The sequence below is a fragment of the Capricornis sumatraensis genome, chromosome 4, assembly GCF_032405125.1.
Source record: "Capricornis sumatraensis isolate serow.1 chromosome 4, serow.2, whole genome shotgun sequence".
Lineage (NCBI taxonomy): Eukaryota > Metazoa > Chordata > Mammalia > Artiodactyla > Bovidae > Capricornis > Capricornis sumatraensis.
In genome coordinates, this window is record NC_091072.1 from 8,228,920 (window position 1) to 8,247,811 (window position 18,892).

At 48.9% G+C, this 18,892-nt stretch overlaps 1 protein-coding gene and 1 pseudogene across 1 annotated transcript in view; both read left to right on the plus strand.

Annotated features, from left to right (window-relative positions):
* The first annotated feature begins 7,650 nt into the window (after positions 1–7,650).
* SLC20A2 (solute carrier family 20 member 2) overlaps positions 7,651–18,892 on the plus strand; it is a 50,669-nt gene continuing 39,427 nt past the window's right edge. The window contains exons 1-3 of the mRNA XM_068971238.1: positions 7,651–7,939; positions 16,521–16,661; positions 17,938–18,023. Of these exons, the coding sequence (XP_068827339.1) occupies positions 7,651–7,939; positions 16,521–16,661; positions 17,938–18,023 (516 nt within the window). The remainder of the gene's footprint in view (positions 7,940–16,520; positions 16,662–17,937; positions 18,024–18,892) is intronic.
* Positions 9,098–11,340, plus strand: LOC138077950 (large ribosomal subunit protein uL11-like; annotated as a pseudogene).

Genomic DNA, 18,892 nt, shown 5'->3' on the forward strand with positions numbered 1-18,892 from the left:
AGATGTCCACAAATTTAGACGTCACACGTCTCCAGCCCGTGGCCTTCCAGGGATGTGATTTTTAGCCGAAATGGCTCGTATTTGCCCTGACCTCAAATGCTCATGAAATGCCCTGTCCTCGGTTTGGCTCCTGTGAAAGGGATGGAGACTTTTCTCCACGGGGAGACCCGTGCTCTTTTCTCTGTAGAAGCGCTTGATGCCCATCCTGAAGGGCGGTCAGTGGGCGATCCCGGCAGTGGGCCTTCCTCTCTCATCTCCGACCTCAGAAAAGTTGTGTCCGAGTCCCTCTGTGGAGGACTTCCCTGTGAGGCAGCCCCTCCTTGGGTCTCATTAGCTCTGTGCTTCTCGATGCCACTGCTTGGAGCAAGGGTGACGGCTTGCCCCGAGCCTGGTCGCGCTGTGTCTAGCTGGAATGTTCCTTCTTTCCTCGCTGCAGTTTCTTTCTTTTTTTAAAAAACTGTTTTAGCTTTTATATTTCATCTCAGCTGGACAATGTGGCAGGAAGGGAAAATACCAAATCTGACTTGTGTTGTTTTCTTTTCATCCCCCTCAGCTCTGTTGAGGTACAATTGATAAAGTGGTAAGATTATCATTTAAATATTACAATATGAAGTGTACCCTGTGGTGGTTTTATATGTTTTTATACGTATACATTGCAAAAGAATTCTTCCCATCTAGTTGATTGATGCATCCATTCTCACACAGTAAATTAATGCATCCATGACCGCACGTGTTTATATATTCCAGTGTTATTTTATAAGCAGCCTTAGTGAAGCATAATTTATGTACAGGCAAGCCCACCAGTGGTCAGTGTACAGTTGCACAAGTTTTGACACACGTGCATAGTAACACCAACTGCTTGTGAGAGAACTTAGAGTCTCCTGTATAGACGTGTGTTTCCATTTCTCACGGGTCTGCTGGCTTGCACAGTAAGCGTATGCTTCAGAGTATGAGAAACCCCTGAGTTCTTTTCCAAAATGGCTTTCCCATTTTGTGCGGATTTTTTTTTCCTAGCGCTTTTTCAAGTTCTTTTCTCTCTACCCCTTCTCCTCCGTCCACCCCTCCACGAAGTTCCTGAGCCTTACGGTGTGTGTCAGTCTTTAGGCAAAGACAAGGCTAGAGTTTGTACAGCAGGAAGAAGAGCAGCCCTTGAGGGAGGTGGGGCCATGTGAGTGAGGAAGACCCTTCTCAAAGGATTTTGGAGCCTTACGCTCTTATTCTCCCTGTGACTGCCCCGATAACCAATAACTTCAAGTTGCTTGAAGCCAACCACAACTCGCAAACACTGAAAAAAATGGATTTGACCCTGAGAATAATTCCAAAAAGTCCGTGTGTTGTTACTGTCCCCCCTTTACAGATAGTGAAACAACACTTCTCTGTGGTCATGTCGCGGGTTAGCAGCAGGGCCAGGCTCAGGCCTCAGGGTTCCTGCCCATCGCCCAGGGCTTTCTCTGCCGCGTGTGGATCCCTGTGCTGAGCCAGGACCTCACACACCACTGTGCATTGTGCCCTTCTTGCCACTTCTCAGACAGGGCGTGGACGTGACTTGCCCAGGGCAGCTGTAGACTGGGGTGGACCCGGGGTGACCTGTCCTGGGCTCGTTCCCTTCACCAGGTGGGAGAAACAGGTGCTCCCCTTTAATAGTAGAGAGAAAAGGAGGGGGCACGGACACTGAGGGCTGGGCCGAGGTCCCGGCCTCTCCTGTTCCACTTTGCGCGTCTTAGCGTCGCTGTTACCAGGCTGTGCCCGTGCTCCATCCCCTCCATCCGCCGCCTCCATCCCGTTCCAGGCGGTCCCTGACCTTCTGAGTTTTCTTCCCTTTCCCTCTCCCTCCTCCCTCCTCGTCCCCTCTGCCCCTCGCCCCTCCCCGCCTCTATCAGGAGAGCACCTGTCTGCCTGTCTCCGGGCACCTCTGCGCTCAGTGCCGCATGGCCGATCTGGAAACAGGCCCTTTAAAAGGGAGCTGAGAGCTGTTTCAGACCCTCCCTAGTAATACTTCAGTTTTTCATCATTTGTGTGAAAACGTGAAGCTCAGTGTTTTCTATCTTAACTATACTGTTATTTTTGAACTATTTTTTTTACCATTTAAGCCTGTGAAGTCAAGAGCTACTCAAGAGAATGTTAACACTCTTCATGGCAAGGTCTGCGTCCTAAAAGGTGAAAAAAACGTTTGTGCTTGCTGCGCTGTTTTCTGCAAGATTCCGAAAGTGAAATCTTCAGTTCTGTTGAAATATCACCAGGGGAAAAAACTCGTCATCTTTGCATCTTATTCATCAGGCTCACCCACAGGTAGCAGAATTACTGGATTTTACATCCTGCCCCTGAAGGGATACCTGTCTCCCCCGCGGTTTTGACCTAAGTGTCAGAACTCCCAATGCAGTGCGCGTTGCCGGGAGAGCAGGTTTTTCATTTTCAGAGAGTTGTGTGTGCGAGGTACCTGGGGCCTTAGGAAAGGAGTTGGGAAATTACTTCAGAGCCCCAGGTTTTCTGCGTGGGGACCTGGCTCCTTCCTATCATCTGTTGGTGGGAGGGCCTGGCCTGGGTGCGGCCGTGAGCCTTCGGAAAAGATCCTCATGGGCCAGAACGACACAGGGGACCCTCTCCTGGTATCTGCTTCTGAATCGAGCCAGAGGATGGAGGCAACTGTTAATTATGACTCAGCTCATGTCAGTAAATAAGATTAAGCCTCATCAAGTAGGACCTTACCCTACTTAGGCTGTTTCCAAGCAGACCCAGGAAACAAGACATTTTATAGATTTATTGAATTCCTTCGGCATCACCGGGGCAGAAGAAAGACTTGGGTGAAACGTGACGCTAGCTCAGTCAGCATCCTTCAGGATCAGAGGTGTTTTGTTTTTTTTTTTTTAAAAAAAGGCTGAGTTCGAGACTCGTCGGTGAACTGATGGAAATCAGTGTGTACTTGGGGAAAAAGCCGGAAGTCATCTTTGGGATTCTTTTCTGCGTGAGTCTGGGTCCCTGAAGAGCCCACAGCCCACCGCTGTGGACCTGCTTGTCTGGGGCTGGTAGGTGCCAACTGGGGAGATGGTTAGACCCCAGGCCAGCGGGGGGTGGGGGGCGCTGGAGCAGACCTTTGCTGGGAGAGTCAAGGGTCTCCTGGGGTGTCACCGTTGGCAGCATTTCAGAGCAGGACCCCCTGATCCAGGCTTCTCTGTGCACCAAAGTTTATTAAATGCCACAACTCAGCAACATTCCTGTTCTTAAGCAGTGTACAAACCTGACTAGAAATATTCTGAGAATGTTTGTTTTCACGCTTCTGTAAACATTCCGATTCCCAGGGTGGATAGGAGGGCGTTGGGGAGAGTTGAATCAACGCTGACAGAGGCAGAGAGTCTGAAGCCTCCACACAGGAGTCCTGGGAACGCGGCTCAGAGCCGAAGGCCCAGGCGCCAGACCACGCGGGGTGCTGAGACGCCGGCTCACCGGGGAAAGGGAGGCTCTTGTGAACATGGCCCGTCGGGGGCACAGACCCTACAGACCCTCAGTACTTCTTGCAGGAGTTCGAACTCTCCTCCAGTGCAAAAGGTCAGGGGCATCGGAAAACTGACGACCGTCTTGTAACCCTAGGTCTGTGAGTCTGGCTTTTTAGGGGTTTTCACACTCGGGCAAGGAGAGGCAGGAAGAACAAGGCATTTGCTGGAGGTTTTCTGATCAGCGTCGCCCCGGGCTGAGCGTCTCCGCTGAGGAAGAGAGAAGGCGTTTCATTGCTGCTCCCACACTCAGAGCCTCTGTCTGTAGGATTCCCGTGAACACACGTGTGTTTCCATCCACTGCCTCCAGGGTCGCGTCTAGGCGTCCCTGTCGCAGCATCGAGTAAATATTTACCTGTAGTCTTTATTCTGATTTCAGTTTTTATATTTAAATCTTTCACTTGGGGTGAGGTAGGGAATCTCACTTTTTTCTTCCTTCTAGATAGCAGCTGGCACGTTGGCCCAGTGTTACTTATTGAATAAGTCGAATTTGCGCCCTGATGTGATCAACCACCCCCCACCCCCTTCAAAACTCTACTTTCAGACCCGAGCCTCCTGGTCGGGCCTCGGCCACTCGGAATTTGGCCACGTTCTTGACAAGCTACCGCTCGCACAGTGGTTTTCCAGCCCGCTGAGGGCTCAGTTTCAGCAGCGCGACCCTCTTTTTCAATGCATCCTGTTGTGTAGTTATTTAAGCACTTCATTTTGCCCACGTTGGACAAAAATCAATGAAGAAAATCAAAATGTTGGTACTTGCAATAGGAAGTATGCTGGGTAAATATCATGCAAGATGGAAATGATTTAGTCTCTTAAAAGGGGCAGGCCTTTCTCCTCGGCCAGGTGCTTTGGAACTTCGGGGTTGAGTGTGAAGGAGAAAACATAGAATTGTGGAGATAAGCTGTCTAAGGTCATGTGAGTGGGAGAGAGAACCTCTGCTCTGAAGTGGTGCCGGGGTACCACAAAGGCTGTGAGAACCCTCAGTCCAAGCAGAGGCGGCCCAAGAGCCTCGCCTTACCCCCTGCGTGTGTCGAGTGTCCAGCCGTGAGCTGTGCCCAGACCCCACCCTGCCACCTACCAACAAAACCAAGCACAGCGCGGATGGGAGAACACCCTGCCCGGTGACTCCTCAGCCCAGCGCTCCTGTCTCCATCCCCACTGACGAGCCAGCACTGCGTCCCGGCGTTATCAGCCACCGGAACCCCTCTTTCCATCCCTCCTCTTCCGCTTGTCAGCACCCTGTCCTTGATTCAGGACACCCCATCTGCACCTGCGCCGTGCAGGGGCCTCGGAGGCAGTCTCCCCATGTCCCCTACTGCCTCCATCCTGGCCCCCCTCTGCACTGTGGCCAGGGGCCTCCAGGAAGGGGAGCCTGAGGACCCCTCTAACAGCGCCCCCCAGTGTTAGCAGGTGGCCACCGGCAGTGTGGTCCAGCCCAGCCTCCGTCTCCCTGGGCTGCCTCTGGTCTCCCCCCTCATGCCACTCCTTCCCAACTGGGAACCTCCTGGAGTGACCCCCCCAGTCCCAGGTTGACACCCCCCATCCTTAGGTGGCAGGGGACCCCCTCCTGCTCACACAGACCAGGTGCCCCATCTGTGGGCTCATGAGGCTGTGTATGATGTGGGCCTCCCGCTTTAGCACCTGGCATGCCTGATAGTCTGATGTGTGTCTGTCGATGAGCATCCGTCTCCCTTCCTGGACCACATCGCATGCCACTCAGCATCTTCCCGGTGACGGGCCACCAGGGTGCTCAGTAAACAGCATCCCGTGCTGTCCTTGCTGGCCTCTGGGCCCCCTGACCTGACCGGCAAGGCTTCATCTAGAACTCTTTGTATTTCAAGGTAGATAATATTGGTCCAGATACTGGTTTGACTTTGTATTTTCATTTATTGACTCAGCGCAGTCTTTTTTCCCACGTCTCCAGAGTCACGTGGGCTACAAAGCCTAGAAAGTGAGAAAGTGGTCTGAGCACACTTCTGCTTCGTCCTGGGCCTGTCACACTGCCAGCACATGTGGTTGATGCATTTTAGTTGATCATTTTTCCTAAAAAGATGGTTCTATATATTTATTGATTTGTTTTTATGTATTACTTTAATTTGGAAAGCACGTCACGACAGTATAGAGTTTTGGGAGGAAAGAAAAACTTGATCTCTACTATTGCTTGTGAGCTCAACCACTGTCACACTGTTAGTGAATTACCTCTGGGTCTTTTATATACCTTTTAACATTGCCACAGTCATAGGTACATAAATTTTGTGTCCTGCTTTTTTCCCTCTAAATAACCTTAATGTTGACTGATAGTTATATTTTATATGATGTGGTGTATGAGGCTAACTCAGTTCAGTAAGCATTTATAGGCATCATTCTCAATGCTGAGAACCACTCAAGTACACAGACGTGGTACTCTGTCTAATAACAGAACACCACAACTCTGAAGCTTTTCATGCCACTTTTCCTTCATGGAGGTATCACTTCTGTGACATCACCTCTTCATCCCGGGAAGAAGCCGATGCAAGCCTTTATCTAATAGCTTCTTTCTTCACTTACTGAGCAGCTTGACTGGGGCTTATCCCGTGCCGGATGCTAGTCTGTGTGCTGGGGACTCAGCTGGGAATCCTCGTGCGTGAAGCCAGACGGGAGTGAGTGAGTGAACGGATGAATGAGGTGGTCAGTAGAAAAGGCAGACAGTTGGGTGAGAGAGAGGGATAATGACATGCGGTGGGTGGCGCTGCTGTTAGACAAGGTCGGGGCCCGCTCTGGTGGTGACGTCTGGGCAGAAGGGGACTTGGAGCAGGCAGTGAGCTGGCAGAGAGGCTGTTTCTGGCCCGGGGACCAGCAGGTACGAAGGCCCTGAGCTGAGGGAGCTGGTGGTTTTCACACAAGAGGCAGGAACAAGTGAGGGGAGGAGGTGGGCAAGACCTGAGGCCAATGAGCCCAGGCAGGTTTGGGGGATGAGATGAAATCTGGCAGGGGGTGATCTAGGGAGGGAGCCCCGAGGAGATCTGGGGGGAGCCGCAAGGAGATCTATGGAGGAAGCCCGGGGATAAGAGCTCCCCCCCAGATATTCTCAGGGCTCCACCATATCTCCTGGAGCTGCCCCCAGATCTCCTTGCAACCCCCCCCCCCAGATCTCCTAGGGACTCCCTGCTAGATCTCCCAGGGCTCTGCAGGGGAACCGTAAGGACATCTGGGGGCCCCTGGGGAGACCTGGGGGTGATCTCCCAGGCTGTGCTCAGGCCTCTGGCTATCCCCAGCTGAGGTGGGAGGCGGTGAGTAGTGACTTGCTCTCCCTCGCTCTCTGACAAGGTGGCTCTGCTCCAGTGTCCCCATCCTGCTGGGGATGCTGTCCCCTTCAGCTTCCGTCTCCCCCGTCACCCTGTGGATGGGTCACTTCATGCTCAGACACAGGTTTGGTAAGCTCGATGTGAAGTGTGTATGTGAGCAGGTGGACAAGGAGCCAACACCCCACAGTGTCACAGCCACGTTGGGGTAACCCTGCTCCAAGAAGTTAGGCATGTTCTGTGTATTTGATGAGCTCTGTAACTCTGAATTTCTCATTTCTTTTTCTTTTGCTCCTCTGTCAGAACTTTTTCCTTCTAAAATAAAGGCCACATATATTCATCAAATTGTGTAAAAATGTACCCTAGTAGGACTTCCTGTCAGTCTATAATCATAAAGCGTGATTACGCTCTGAAGTTTTAGAATCAGCTCTCTTTTGGTGGTGGCAGGGGTAGAAGTTAGCCTGCTTATGACCTTCCAGCATTGCTTTATGGTCAGATCGGCCACACGCACGCGGAAGGGAGAGCCCATGAGTCGTCTCCAAACACTTCTTCCTGAAAGAACAGACCGTTGTCGCCCGTTCCTCAGGGTGACTAATTCCTTTTGTTTTCTTTCTGACACAGGAGGAGCCCTCACAGCTTCCCCAGATCAGGAGGGAAAATATGGAATGTGTTTTACCGCTGACTGAACACAACCCAATGAACTGTCCTGACAGTAGCTTGAAAACCAGCAGTTAGCAGTTTGTGCAGCCCCAACATCACCCGGCACTTTCCAGAGCAGACTCACTGTTTACAGAAACTCTCAGCCTCACGCCCCGTAGAACCTCAGGCTCGGCCGATTTTAGAGATTTCCGCACAAGAAAAGCACCCAGCGCCCCGCGTCCACAATGGCGATGGACGAGTACCTGTGGATGGTCATCTTGGGTTTCATCATAGCTTTTATCTTGGCATTTTCTGTGGGTGCCAATGACGTTGCCAATTCGTTTGGTACCGCCGTGGGCTCGGGCGTGGTGACCTTGAGGCAGGCCTGTATCCTGGCTTCCATCTTTGAAACCACCGGCTCGGTGTTGCTGGGGGCCAAAGTCGGAGAGACCATCCGGAAGGGCATCATCGACGTGAACCTGTACATCAACACCGTGGAGACGCTCATGGCCGGGGAGGTCAGTGCCATGGTTGGTAAGTAGCCTCGTCTTCCCACCCGTGGGAGTGTGTCCCCTGACCCACTTCTCTGCCTGACTTCTGTCGTACCCATAAGTGAGACTTTTGCTTCAACTTTTCAAAAACTGGTTTGATAGTTGTTGTTGTTTTTTTAGAGTATAGCTGATTTACAGTGTTTTGTTATTTTCAGCTGTATAGCAAAGTAATTCAGCAATATATATATATATATATAAAATAGATGTGTATGTATATTTTTCAGACTTGCTTCTCATTTATTATATCTTATTTGTGCTTTCTGTATGTTATGATTTTGGTCAGTGTTCAAATGTCAAGCAACCATTTCTTTCTTGAATGTGTTCAAATAGATTTTAGCTAAGTCAGTGCTTTTCAAAAAGTCCAGGAGAAAAAGATATTTGTAGCATCGCTCTTTGTCATCTTAAAGCTATTTGAAAGTTCTTAAAGAAAGAACACGTTAAAGTGAATCAGAGGTTTCGTTAGGTTTATTTAGAAACCTTGGTGGTTTATTTCTGTTTTTTCATATATTTTTCATTAGTTCCAAGGCGATGTTTTAAAAACTTGGATGCCAAAAACCAGTGTTCATTAGCTTAACTTTGGTATTCTCAGTTTAAGTTTTAGAGCAGTTACCAAATGAATCTCAAGTGCCTGTGTTTCGAGAAGCGTTGGTCTTCTCTGTCATTTGTCATCCTTTTGTTGGTTTTTGTTCAGATTTTCTAATTCCGCCCCGGGGGGGTTCATCTGGTATGCTTGTTTTGCTTTCTGGCCAGAAGACCATTTGTACGTCACCTGTTTGCAGTAGGGCCTCTGATGGGTTACTGTCAGGGTGCCTGGATGAAGGAGCATCGCTGGCTGGATGAGTGGGTCCTTCTCAGCCCATGCTGATCCCAGACCTGTGGCAGCATATGGGTGCTCCCTCACCAAGCTGAGAGGTTCGGGCAGCAGGGCCTTAAGTGCAGCAGACAAGACCCTCCTCCACTTGCCACTAGGTCCAGGTGACAGACAGCAGGCGGCGGGTCTGCATGGGCATGGGGTGGGGGTGAGGGGGTGTCCTGCCACTTTCTGTTTTCAGCAGGGCACATGCTTTTGTGGGGAGAGCTATGCCATGGGAGGCTGGAGGCTGGTGGACCGAGAACACGGCTCCCTCCCACGGGTCCCGAGATGAGTCACCAGCAGCACTTCCGTAGCACCGAGGACGTGCAGGTCATTGGCCAGGTTTAGGATGGCCCATCATCTTTTCTGTGGCAGCAGGTTAGTCTGAGAAGTAGTTGAGGTCTTTGATTGGAAGCAGACGCAGGTCCTGAGTAAGGAATTAAATACTACGAAGCGACTCAGCAGTGGCCGCAGGACTGGAAAAACTCAGTTTTCATTCCAATCCGAAAGAAAGGCAATGCCAAAGAATGCTCAAACTACCGCACAGTTGCACTCATCTCACACGCTAGCAAAGTAATGCTCAAAAATCTCCAAGCCAGGCTTCAGCAATACGTGAACCGTGAACTCCCTGATGTTCAAGCTGGTTTTAGAAAAGGCAGAGGAACCAGAGATCAAATTGCCAACATCCACTGGATCATCGAAAAGGCAAGAGTGTTCCAGAAAAACATCTCTTTTTGCTTCATTGACTATGCCAAAGCCTCTGACTGTGTGGATCACAATAAACTGTGGAAAATTCTTAAAGAGATGGGAATAGCAGACCACCTGACCTGCCTCTTGAGAAATCTGTATGCAGGTCAGGAAGCAACAGTTAGAACTGGACATGGAACAACAGACTGGTTCCAAATAGGAAAAGGAGTATGTCAAGGCTGTATATTATTACCCTGCTTATTTAACTTATATTCAGAATACATCATGAGAAATGCTGGGCTGGATGAAGCACAGGCTGGAATCAAGACTGCAGGGAGAAATACCGACAATCTCAGATATGCAGATGACACCACCCTTATGGCAGAAAGTGAAGAACTAAAGAGCCTCTTGATGAAAGTGAAAGGAAAGAGTGAAAAAGTTGGCTTAAAGCTCAACATTCAGAAAATGAAGATCATGGCATCCAGTCCCATCACTTCATGGCAAATAGATGGGGAAACAGTGGAAACAGTGTCAGACTTTATTTTGGGGGGCTCCAAAATCACTGCGGATGATGACTGCAGCCATGAAATTAAAAGACGCTTACTCCTTGGAAGGAAAGCTATAACCAACCTAGACAGCATATTGAAAAGCAGAGACATTACTTTGCCAACAAAGGTCCGTCTAGTCAAGGCTATGGTTTTTCCAGTAGTCATGTATGGATGTGAGAGTTGAACTATAAAGAAAGCTGAGAGCCAAAGAATTGATGCTTTTGAACTGTGGTGTTGGAGAAGACTCTTGAGAGTCCCTTGGACTGCAAGGAGATCCAACCAGTCCATCCTAAAGGAGATCAGTCCTGGGTGTTCATTGGAGAGACTGATGCTGAAGCTGAATCTCCAATACTTTGACCACCTGATGTGAAGAACTGACTCATTTGGAAAGACCCTGATGCTGGGAAAGAATGAAGGCAGGAGGAGAAGGGGACGACAGAGGATAAGATGGTTGGATGGCATCACTGACTCAATGGACATGAGTTTGGGCAAACTCCGGGAGTTGGTGATGGACAGGGAGGCCTGGCGTGTTGCAGTCCATGGGGTCACAAAGAGTCGGACACGACTGAGAGACTGAACTGAAACGTGGTAGGCTGATCATAGGTGCTCAGAGTTCCTCTTCCTCAGCTGCACATTTTGTGTTTGAAAAATGTAAGGCTCACGATTGATATAACTGATCATTATTTTTAAGAATTAAATATTTGCTCTTAGTACACAGACTTTTGGCTCAGAGGCGGCCAAGATGCAACTTTCTTTGGTTGTCCCAAATCCAGGTTTGTCCGACATCAGCCACCCCCAGCTTGCCGCCTAAGTTCGATGACCCCAACAAGATCAAAGTTGTGTACCTAAAGTGCCCTGGTGGGGAAGTAGGTCCCTTGTCTGCCCTGGCCCCCAAGCTTGGCCTCCTGGGTCTGTCTCTAAAAAAAAAAAGGTTGGTGATGACATGGCCAAGGCAACCGGTGATTGGAAGGGTGTGAGGATGACAATGAAAGTGACCTTCAGCCCAGACAGCCCCACGTTGAAGTGGTACCTTCTGCCTCTGCCCTGATCATTAGAGTGCTCAAGCAACTGCCAAGACAGAAAGAAGCAGAAAAACATTAAGCACAGTAGAAACACTGCTTTTGATGAGACTGTTACCCGACAGATGCAGCGGTGGTCTTGGCTGGAGAAGTGTCTGCAACCATTAAAGAGGTCCTGGGGACCACCCAGTCTGTGGACTGCCGTGTTGACAGCCGCCACCTCCACCACCTCATAGGTGACATCAACAGTGGTGTGATGGAGTGCCCAGGTCGTTAAGAACGTCTAAGAAAAATAATTTAATAGAGGGTGATTTGACAACCAAAGAATTCATTTACCATAACAGTTACTATAATGATTGAATTTTACTCACCTTCACTGAATATATATTTCTCATCATAGTCAGGTATAATTGACATTTCCCTTAGAAAGATAACAGTTACTTGTAAAAATTGCCCTCAGTAGTGGTGATCAATATGTAAGACATAATCTTATCAACCATACCAGACCACCTGACCTGCCTCTTGAGAAGCCTGTATGCAGGTCAAAAAGCAACGATTAGAACCAGACATGGAACAACAGATTGGTTCCAAATAGGAAAAGAAGGACGTCAAGGCTGTATATTGTCACCCTGCTTATTTAACTTATATGCAAAGTATATCATGTGAAATGCCAGGCTGGATGAAGCATAAGCTGGAATCAAGATTGCTGGGAGAAATATCAATAACCTCAGATATGCAGATGACACCACCCTTATGGCAGAAAGTGAAGAGGAACTAAAAAACCTCTTGATGAAAGTGAAAGAAGAGAGTGAAAAAGTTGGCTTAAAGCTCAACATTAAGAAAATGAAGATCATGGCATCTGGTCCCATCACTTCATGGCAAATAGATGGGGAAATAGTGGAAACAATGTCAGACTTTGTTTTGGGGGGCTCCAAAATCACTGCAGATGGTGACTGCAGCCATGAAATTAAAAGACGCTTGCTCCTTGGAAGGAAAGTTATGACCAACCTAGATAGCATATACAAAAGCAGAGACATTACTTTGCCAACAAAGGTCCGTCTAGTCAAAGCTATGGTTTTTCCATTAATCATGTATGGATGTGAGAGATGGACCATAAAGAAAGCTGAGCACTGAAGAATTGATGCTTTTGAACTGTGGTGTTGGAGAAGACTCTTGGGAGTCCCTTGGACTGCAAGGAGATCAAACCAGTCCATCCTAAAAGAAATCAGTCCTGAATATTCATTGGAAGGACTGATGCTGAAGTTCAAACTCCAATACTTCGGCCACCTCATGCGAAGAGTTGACTCATTGGAAAAGACTCTGATGCTGTGAGGGATTGGGGGCAGGAGGAGAAGGGGACGACAGAGGATGAGATGGCTGGATGGCATCACCGACTCGATGGACCTGAGTTTGAGTGAACTCCGGGAGTTGGTGATGGACAGAGAGGCCTGGTGCGCTGCAGTCCACGGGGTCACAAAGAGTCAGACACGACTGAGCGACCGAACTGAATCAAATCAAGCAGAAATTAAGGTTTTGCCAGTCAGAGTGATGCGGACAAGATATATTGAAAGTAAAGGAGAAGTGAAAACGTTGCTCAAGTTCAGTCTCTTTAAATTTTTGTTGGCTTAGAGTTGAATTACAGTATTGTGTTAGTTTCAGGTATATAGGGAAGTGAGTCAGTTATACATGCATCCTTTCTTTTATAGATTCGTTCCCCATATAGGTTGCTACAGAGTATTGAGTAGCGCCCTGTGTGGTCTGGAGTGATGAAGTTCAGCTTTAATAGCGGTTTCTCCCTGTATTGGGTGGGCCCTGTGGGGAGTGGTGGTGCTTGTCCGGGAGATTTGTTGGTGAGGCTGCCCCGGGGCCCCAGGTGAACAGAAGGCCTGAGAGCTGAGCTCCGTGTCACCACTGACTTGCTGTGTGGACAGCATAACTTGCCCGGCTTTGGGCTTTCCCCACCCCTGGCCTAGTCTCTCCACTCAAAGAATGAAGTACACTTACCTCCACTAGAATTTAGGTTAACCAAAGCAGTTTGTGGTTTTGCTTGAATAACTTGATTTTGTTTGCTTTGGTTTCTTTTTTTTTTTTTTGGTGTGTGGTTAGATGAATCTCAAAGCCTATTTTATTGTGAGTTGGTGAGATGAGAGCTGCCTAGACATTTAAAATTGGTTTCCTTGAACATGAGAATTCTGGGTAGTTTTGAGAGGGTGATATAATTATGTTTGCCTCAAATGAAGATGATTCTGTTCAAATGCCTGAATTCTCCCAGTCTTCCTCTTTTAAAGCCAAAATCCCTTTCTTTTCCCCTTTCCTCCCTTGTCTTTCTCACTCTATTTTTTTTCTCTTTTTTCTTGATAAACTTTGCCCCAAGCCCATGGGTCTTTGTGTTTTCCCATAGCATGATGGTAGCGTTAAGTTGATTGGGTGGAAGATGTTTTTCATGCCAGCCGGGCTTCCCGAACATGGCCTCTCTGGGAACTCTACCTCAGCCCTGAAGCAGTAGTCAATCCACTCAGTATGAAACCACCCATGGTTCCCAAAACCCACTGAGAATTCAGAATTCTCCATCTTTTCACAGCAGTACCCACAGCAGCATGACCAAGCCTTCACCGTGAAGCACCCTCGGAAGTACTGAGTCTTCTCTGCCGCCCTGTAACCCACACCTGCTCTACCATTCTTGCATTGTCTGGGAGCCCGTAGCCTCAGAGATGCCATCTTAACCCCCCAGTCTCCCCAGGTTTTGTCTCGCACCCTATGTTGTTCAGTCGTGTCCAACTCTTTGCAACCCCATGGACTGCAGCACACCCGGCTTCCCTGTCCTTCACTATCTCCCAGAGTTTGCTCAGATTCATGTACATTAAGTTGGTGATGCCATCCAACCATCTCATCCTCTGCTGCCCTCTTTTCCTTGCACCCCAATCCCACACTTAATCCCTTCCTTCGTGGCAGGTCACCTTTATCTTTAGGTTAGACTATCTCTTTTTCCCACGGTTTTTCTTTTTTTAAGTATTTATTTCTGTGTGTTGATTTGGCTGCACAGGTCTTAGCTGTGGCATCCAAGAGCTTTAGTTGCAGCATGAGAGCTCTTAGTTGTGACATATGGGCCTTAGTTCCCTGACCAGGGATGGAACCTGGGCCCCCTGCATTGGGAGCTTGGAGTCTTAGCCTCTGGACCTCTACGGGAGTCCTTTCCACTGTTTTTCTTAATATTAATATAATGCCATTCACTTTCAGGATTCCCCAAGGTTGAAGAGGCCTGTCACCCACTCTCGCCTCACAAGACCCCTGCACACAAGGCTTCTGTCTTTCACTCCATCCTCCGGTCATTTCTCCCCTCTTTCTCTCAGGCAGCCCCATCCCCCTACCTCTCCTTACAAACCTTCCTGTTATAAAGTCACCCCAGGGAGAGGAGAGTGGCTTTCAAGACAGAAAACCTCATGGTCTGAGTTCATGTAGGTCAATTTTTCTCATTCCCATAACGTCACTGGGTTACTTTAATTTTTGTAAGACTATCAATCATAAAGGTTGCTTTTTCAGTTCTGGTTCTGTGCTGTGTAACACACTCCCAACTCTGGCTTTATTTTTAAAACAATCCGTCCCCCTAGGAGCCCAGGGCTTAGGTGTCCTGGCTCACAGAACTGTCCGCGGGGGAGCGTGGGCGCCGCCATCCAGCCTGTCACCAGGTTGGCAGCCCCAGGCTGGCCCTTCTGCTCCCAACACACGTTTCAGGGATAGGCTTGGGGTCACGGCCCGTTTCGGCTCAAAGGTCATGGTGCCCAGCGCTCCCAGAGCAGCTGTCCCCTTGCTGCACAAACTGGGACCTCTCATGAGCCTCTGTAGCACGGATATTTTTGGAGAAAATGCCAGGGGTCTGTTTGAAGGCACTGCTGCTGCCAAGCAACCAGATTTCCAGAATTAACGTTTGGGATTAATGACGTGCCCTGTTTATCAGCCCGCCCCTTTGTTCCCCTGCAGTCTTTCGTGAGCTATTCAACAACTGTTTCTGAAAGCGATCTCTCCCCAGCCGATGCTTTTAATACTCCCTGCAAAACCTGATCTGCTTATGAAAATATCTGGCGTGAACTCTGGCCTAGAAAAACACGAAGCCTGGAAGAAGGTGGTGAAGTTGAGGTGAAAGGACACAAAGCCAAAACCCAGGGATCCTCTTGACTCCTGAGAGTTAGCAGGCTTGGAGGGAGCAGATCGAAAAGGCCTGGCGGCCGGGCAGGGACTGGGGGTAGGTGCCCGGCGGGGGGGGGGGCGTTGGTATCACGGTTGCTTCTCATGGGAGAGACAAAACTATGAAAAGCAGCGTGGAATTACACTCTTTTTTAAATTGGAGTGTATTGACGTGACATATTGGTAATACCAGTTTTAGGTGTGCAACACTGTGATTTTTATTTTTTTGGCTGCACTGGGTCTTCATTGATGCTCAGACCTTTCTCTCATTGCAGTGAGCGGGGGCTGCTCACTGGTTGTGGCTCGCAGGCTTCTCTTTGCAGTGACTTCTCTTGTTGTGGCACACAGCCTCCAGAGTACAGGTTCAGTAGTTGTGATTCATGGGCTTAGTTTCCCCTTGATATGTGGGATCTTCCCGGACCAGGGTCAAACCTGTGTCCCCTGTGTTGGCAGGCAGATTCTTAACCACAGGACCACCAGGGCTTTCCTGGTGGGTCAGACAGTAAAGAATCCGCCTGCAATGCGGGAGACCTGGGTTCCATCCCTGGGTTGGGAAGCTACCCTGGAGGAGGGCATGGCAACCCACTCTAGTATTCTTGCCTGGAGAATCCCATGGACAGAGGAGCCTGGTAGGTTACCGTCCATCGGGTCACGAAGAGTCGGACACGACTGAGTGACTAAGCACAGCATGGGACCAGCAGGGAAGTCCTGATACTGTGATCTGATGTTTGTATTTTGCCCTCTTTTGTATCAATTAGTATACAGTATTAGTATACAGATTAGTATACTAATATATATCATATATTAGTATACATAGCCTGGCTCCAGTCTCCTTATGATGCAACCGAAAGATGTTAACTACAGCAAAATCTTCTCTGATACACAGCCTTTCCTGTTTCTCCACGTTCATTGGTTCACAGTCTCCTGCTTGGTCCTGGCCACACTTCACATCAGAACTCACTCATCACCTGCATCCTTGCTTAAACGTGACACAGTCAACTTGTAGCTGGCATCAGGCTTTTCTTTTCATACCATCAAAGACTTTCGCTTGAATAAATCATCATTATCCCTTCCGTGTTGAAGAACGTTCCTTTGCCTATAGTTATTTGAGTGGTTTCTGTCGGGACTTTGTTAAGAAACAATCCGGAGACAATTAACCCCAGCGAGGGGTGGGGAAGGAGGACTGTAGTGTGGGTTTCTTCCTTCTGTGGCGATCTGAGACACTGCACCGTGTCCCTGACTTGCCTTGCTTCGTCTCTTATCCTCAACCCACAGGCTCAGCTGTCTGGCAGCTCATCGCATCCTTCCTGAGGCTCCCAATCTCGGGGACTCACTGTATTGTCGGGGCCACCATAGGGTTCTCCCTCGTCGCAATTGGTACCCAAGGTGTGCAGTGGATGGAGCTGGTCAAGATTGGTAATTGGCATTTTCTTTTACGTATAAGAAGGAAAGTTTACATTTTCTAGAGTAAGTGTTATTAAAAGTTACGATTATGTTTTTTCCTTTAAATGTTCATGTATGCTGATAATACGTTTTCTCTTAAAATTTCTGTTAGCAAAGATGGTGAACTGTTAGGCTTTTTTTCTTTTAAACTCTGGATGCTCTTATCAAATGCCGCATTGTCATTCAGCTTTGAAAACCAGTGTCTTATTTGCTGTTCACAGGGAGTTAAGAAATTTACCTGGTTGAAATCAGTCTGTAGTCAGAGAAAAACTTTGGGCCCTTGTCCAGGAGTCAGCGTTCCTGGTGCTGGAGAAGTGTGGAAGTGAGGTACTCACCCCCACTGCATCCAGGAGTCCTCCCCACCAGCCTACCAGGTGCTCCTTCTGCACTGTGGGCTGCCCAGTGGGGACTGTTTGGAGAGGTCTGACAGCTTGCTTCCTGCCTCTGACTTCTTCAACGAGAGGAAAATCCATCGAACCCCATAAGTACCCACATGCCCATTGCGAAAAACACTCTCTCACCCACCTCGGTCATTTTATGAATCATAGTACCCTCTGAGGCCTGAACAGACACCTGACCTGCCAGGCAGGACAAAAACGGCCAGAGAACTCACCTGATCCCAGGAAACTAACCTGAGATCCCCGGAAGCTCACCCAAGATCCTGGGAAGCTCACCCAAGATCCTGGGAAGCTCACCCGAGATCCCCGGCTCCTGAAACAGTGGTTTGATTCCAGCTGCACTTTAGAATTACCTGGGAGAGCAATAAAGATATCAGTGCCCAAACCCCTTTCCAAACCTTTGAAATCAGAATTCTGTAGCTGGAGCCGGAGCATTAACTGGTTTTTGGAAACTCCCGCAGATGTTTCTAGTGCATGGGCAGAGGCTGCGGAACAGTGCCAGGCTGGCCTTGGAATATGAAAGGGCCGGGGCCCGCTTTTCAGCTAGCCCCGCAGCTGGCACAGGAAGGGGCTCAGTGGGAATCAGAGGAATCGTCTGCAGAGGCCAGAGCTGGGGTGGCCGCGTGCATGGTGGGCTGGAGGAGTTCATGCTTGTCGGGGTGGGGCTTGTGTCTGAGGGTGGTGACCCCCTTGTGGAGGTCAGTGGGTTTGTTGAGTTCTGAGTTAAAGGTGAATGATTCTAGGAATGTTTGTTAATGTGTGTGCTGTATGTTAGTTACCACTTTTTATGTAAATAGGACCTGAATCGTGTAGAATTTTAACATTCATTGGATTTTCTTTTAATTATTCAGTTGCTTCTTGGTTTATATCTCCACTGTTGTCTGGTTTCATGTCTGGCGTGCTGTTTGTACTGATCAGAATGTTCATCTTAAAAAAGGTAAGCGAGTTTATTATCTTTTTTAGTTAAGTTTTAGAACTAAGTTTGGTTCTGCTCAATAAAAATTAATAGTGAGAGGGCTCAGAGGGGTAATTACTAAGGCACAGCCCCCGATGTTGGGATCAGACATTATTATAATGCAGGCTGAGGACTCGGGTGGAGTGCCTGGGGGCCCCCCGGAACCAGGACTGGACACGAGGTGCCCTGCCCTATGACTTAGTTCACTGGTCAGCATTCCTGGGCACTAATGCTCACACCTCAAAAAGGAAAGACAATGATTTTGTGACCGGTAAACAGAACAGAGTGAGATAGTGTTACGATTTTGAAACTGCCCAGCACTAAAAACAACTGGAGAATTTTTTTACCCAGATGGAAGGTATTTTCTGTTTTCTAATGGGGAAGGGGAGCGTGAGACACTGGATTTTTTTTTCTGTCCTTGAGGACAAGATAAAAAGCAGGAATTACACCTATGGGGGTACATTTTTTTTAATCAAAAATAAAATGAGATGAAAACTTACTGAGATCAGTGTTCTAGGGGAATGTCAGGGGTTATTGCAGCACTTTATAAGCCCTGCTGCTTGCCCTTGGTCACTCGGCACATGCCAAGCCCATCGGACGCACCTGCCTGGAGCTGTGTCCTTACACGGCTCTTCTTCGAGTCAGGCTGAGGTCTCTTGGGTAATCGCACACTGACCGTCCCTTCTCCCGGGCTCCTGCTGTGCCGGGGCCTGTTAGCATCTTGGCAGGTGCCTGGTAAGCCTCCCCCTTTTATTTCTGCTGCCCCGGGCATCCCTGCCAGGCGGGCTCCTGCCCCTCCTCCGCCCCCAGGTGTCCCTCCCGAGGAAGCCCCGCCTCCCACCCCAGCTTCC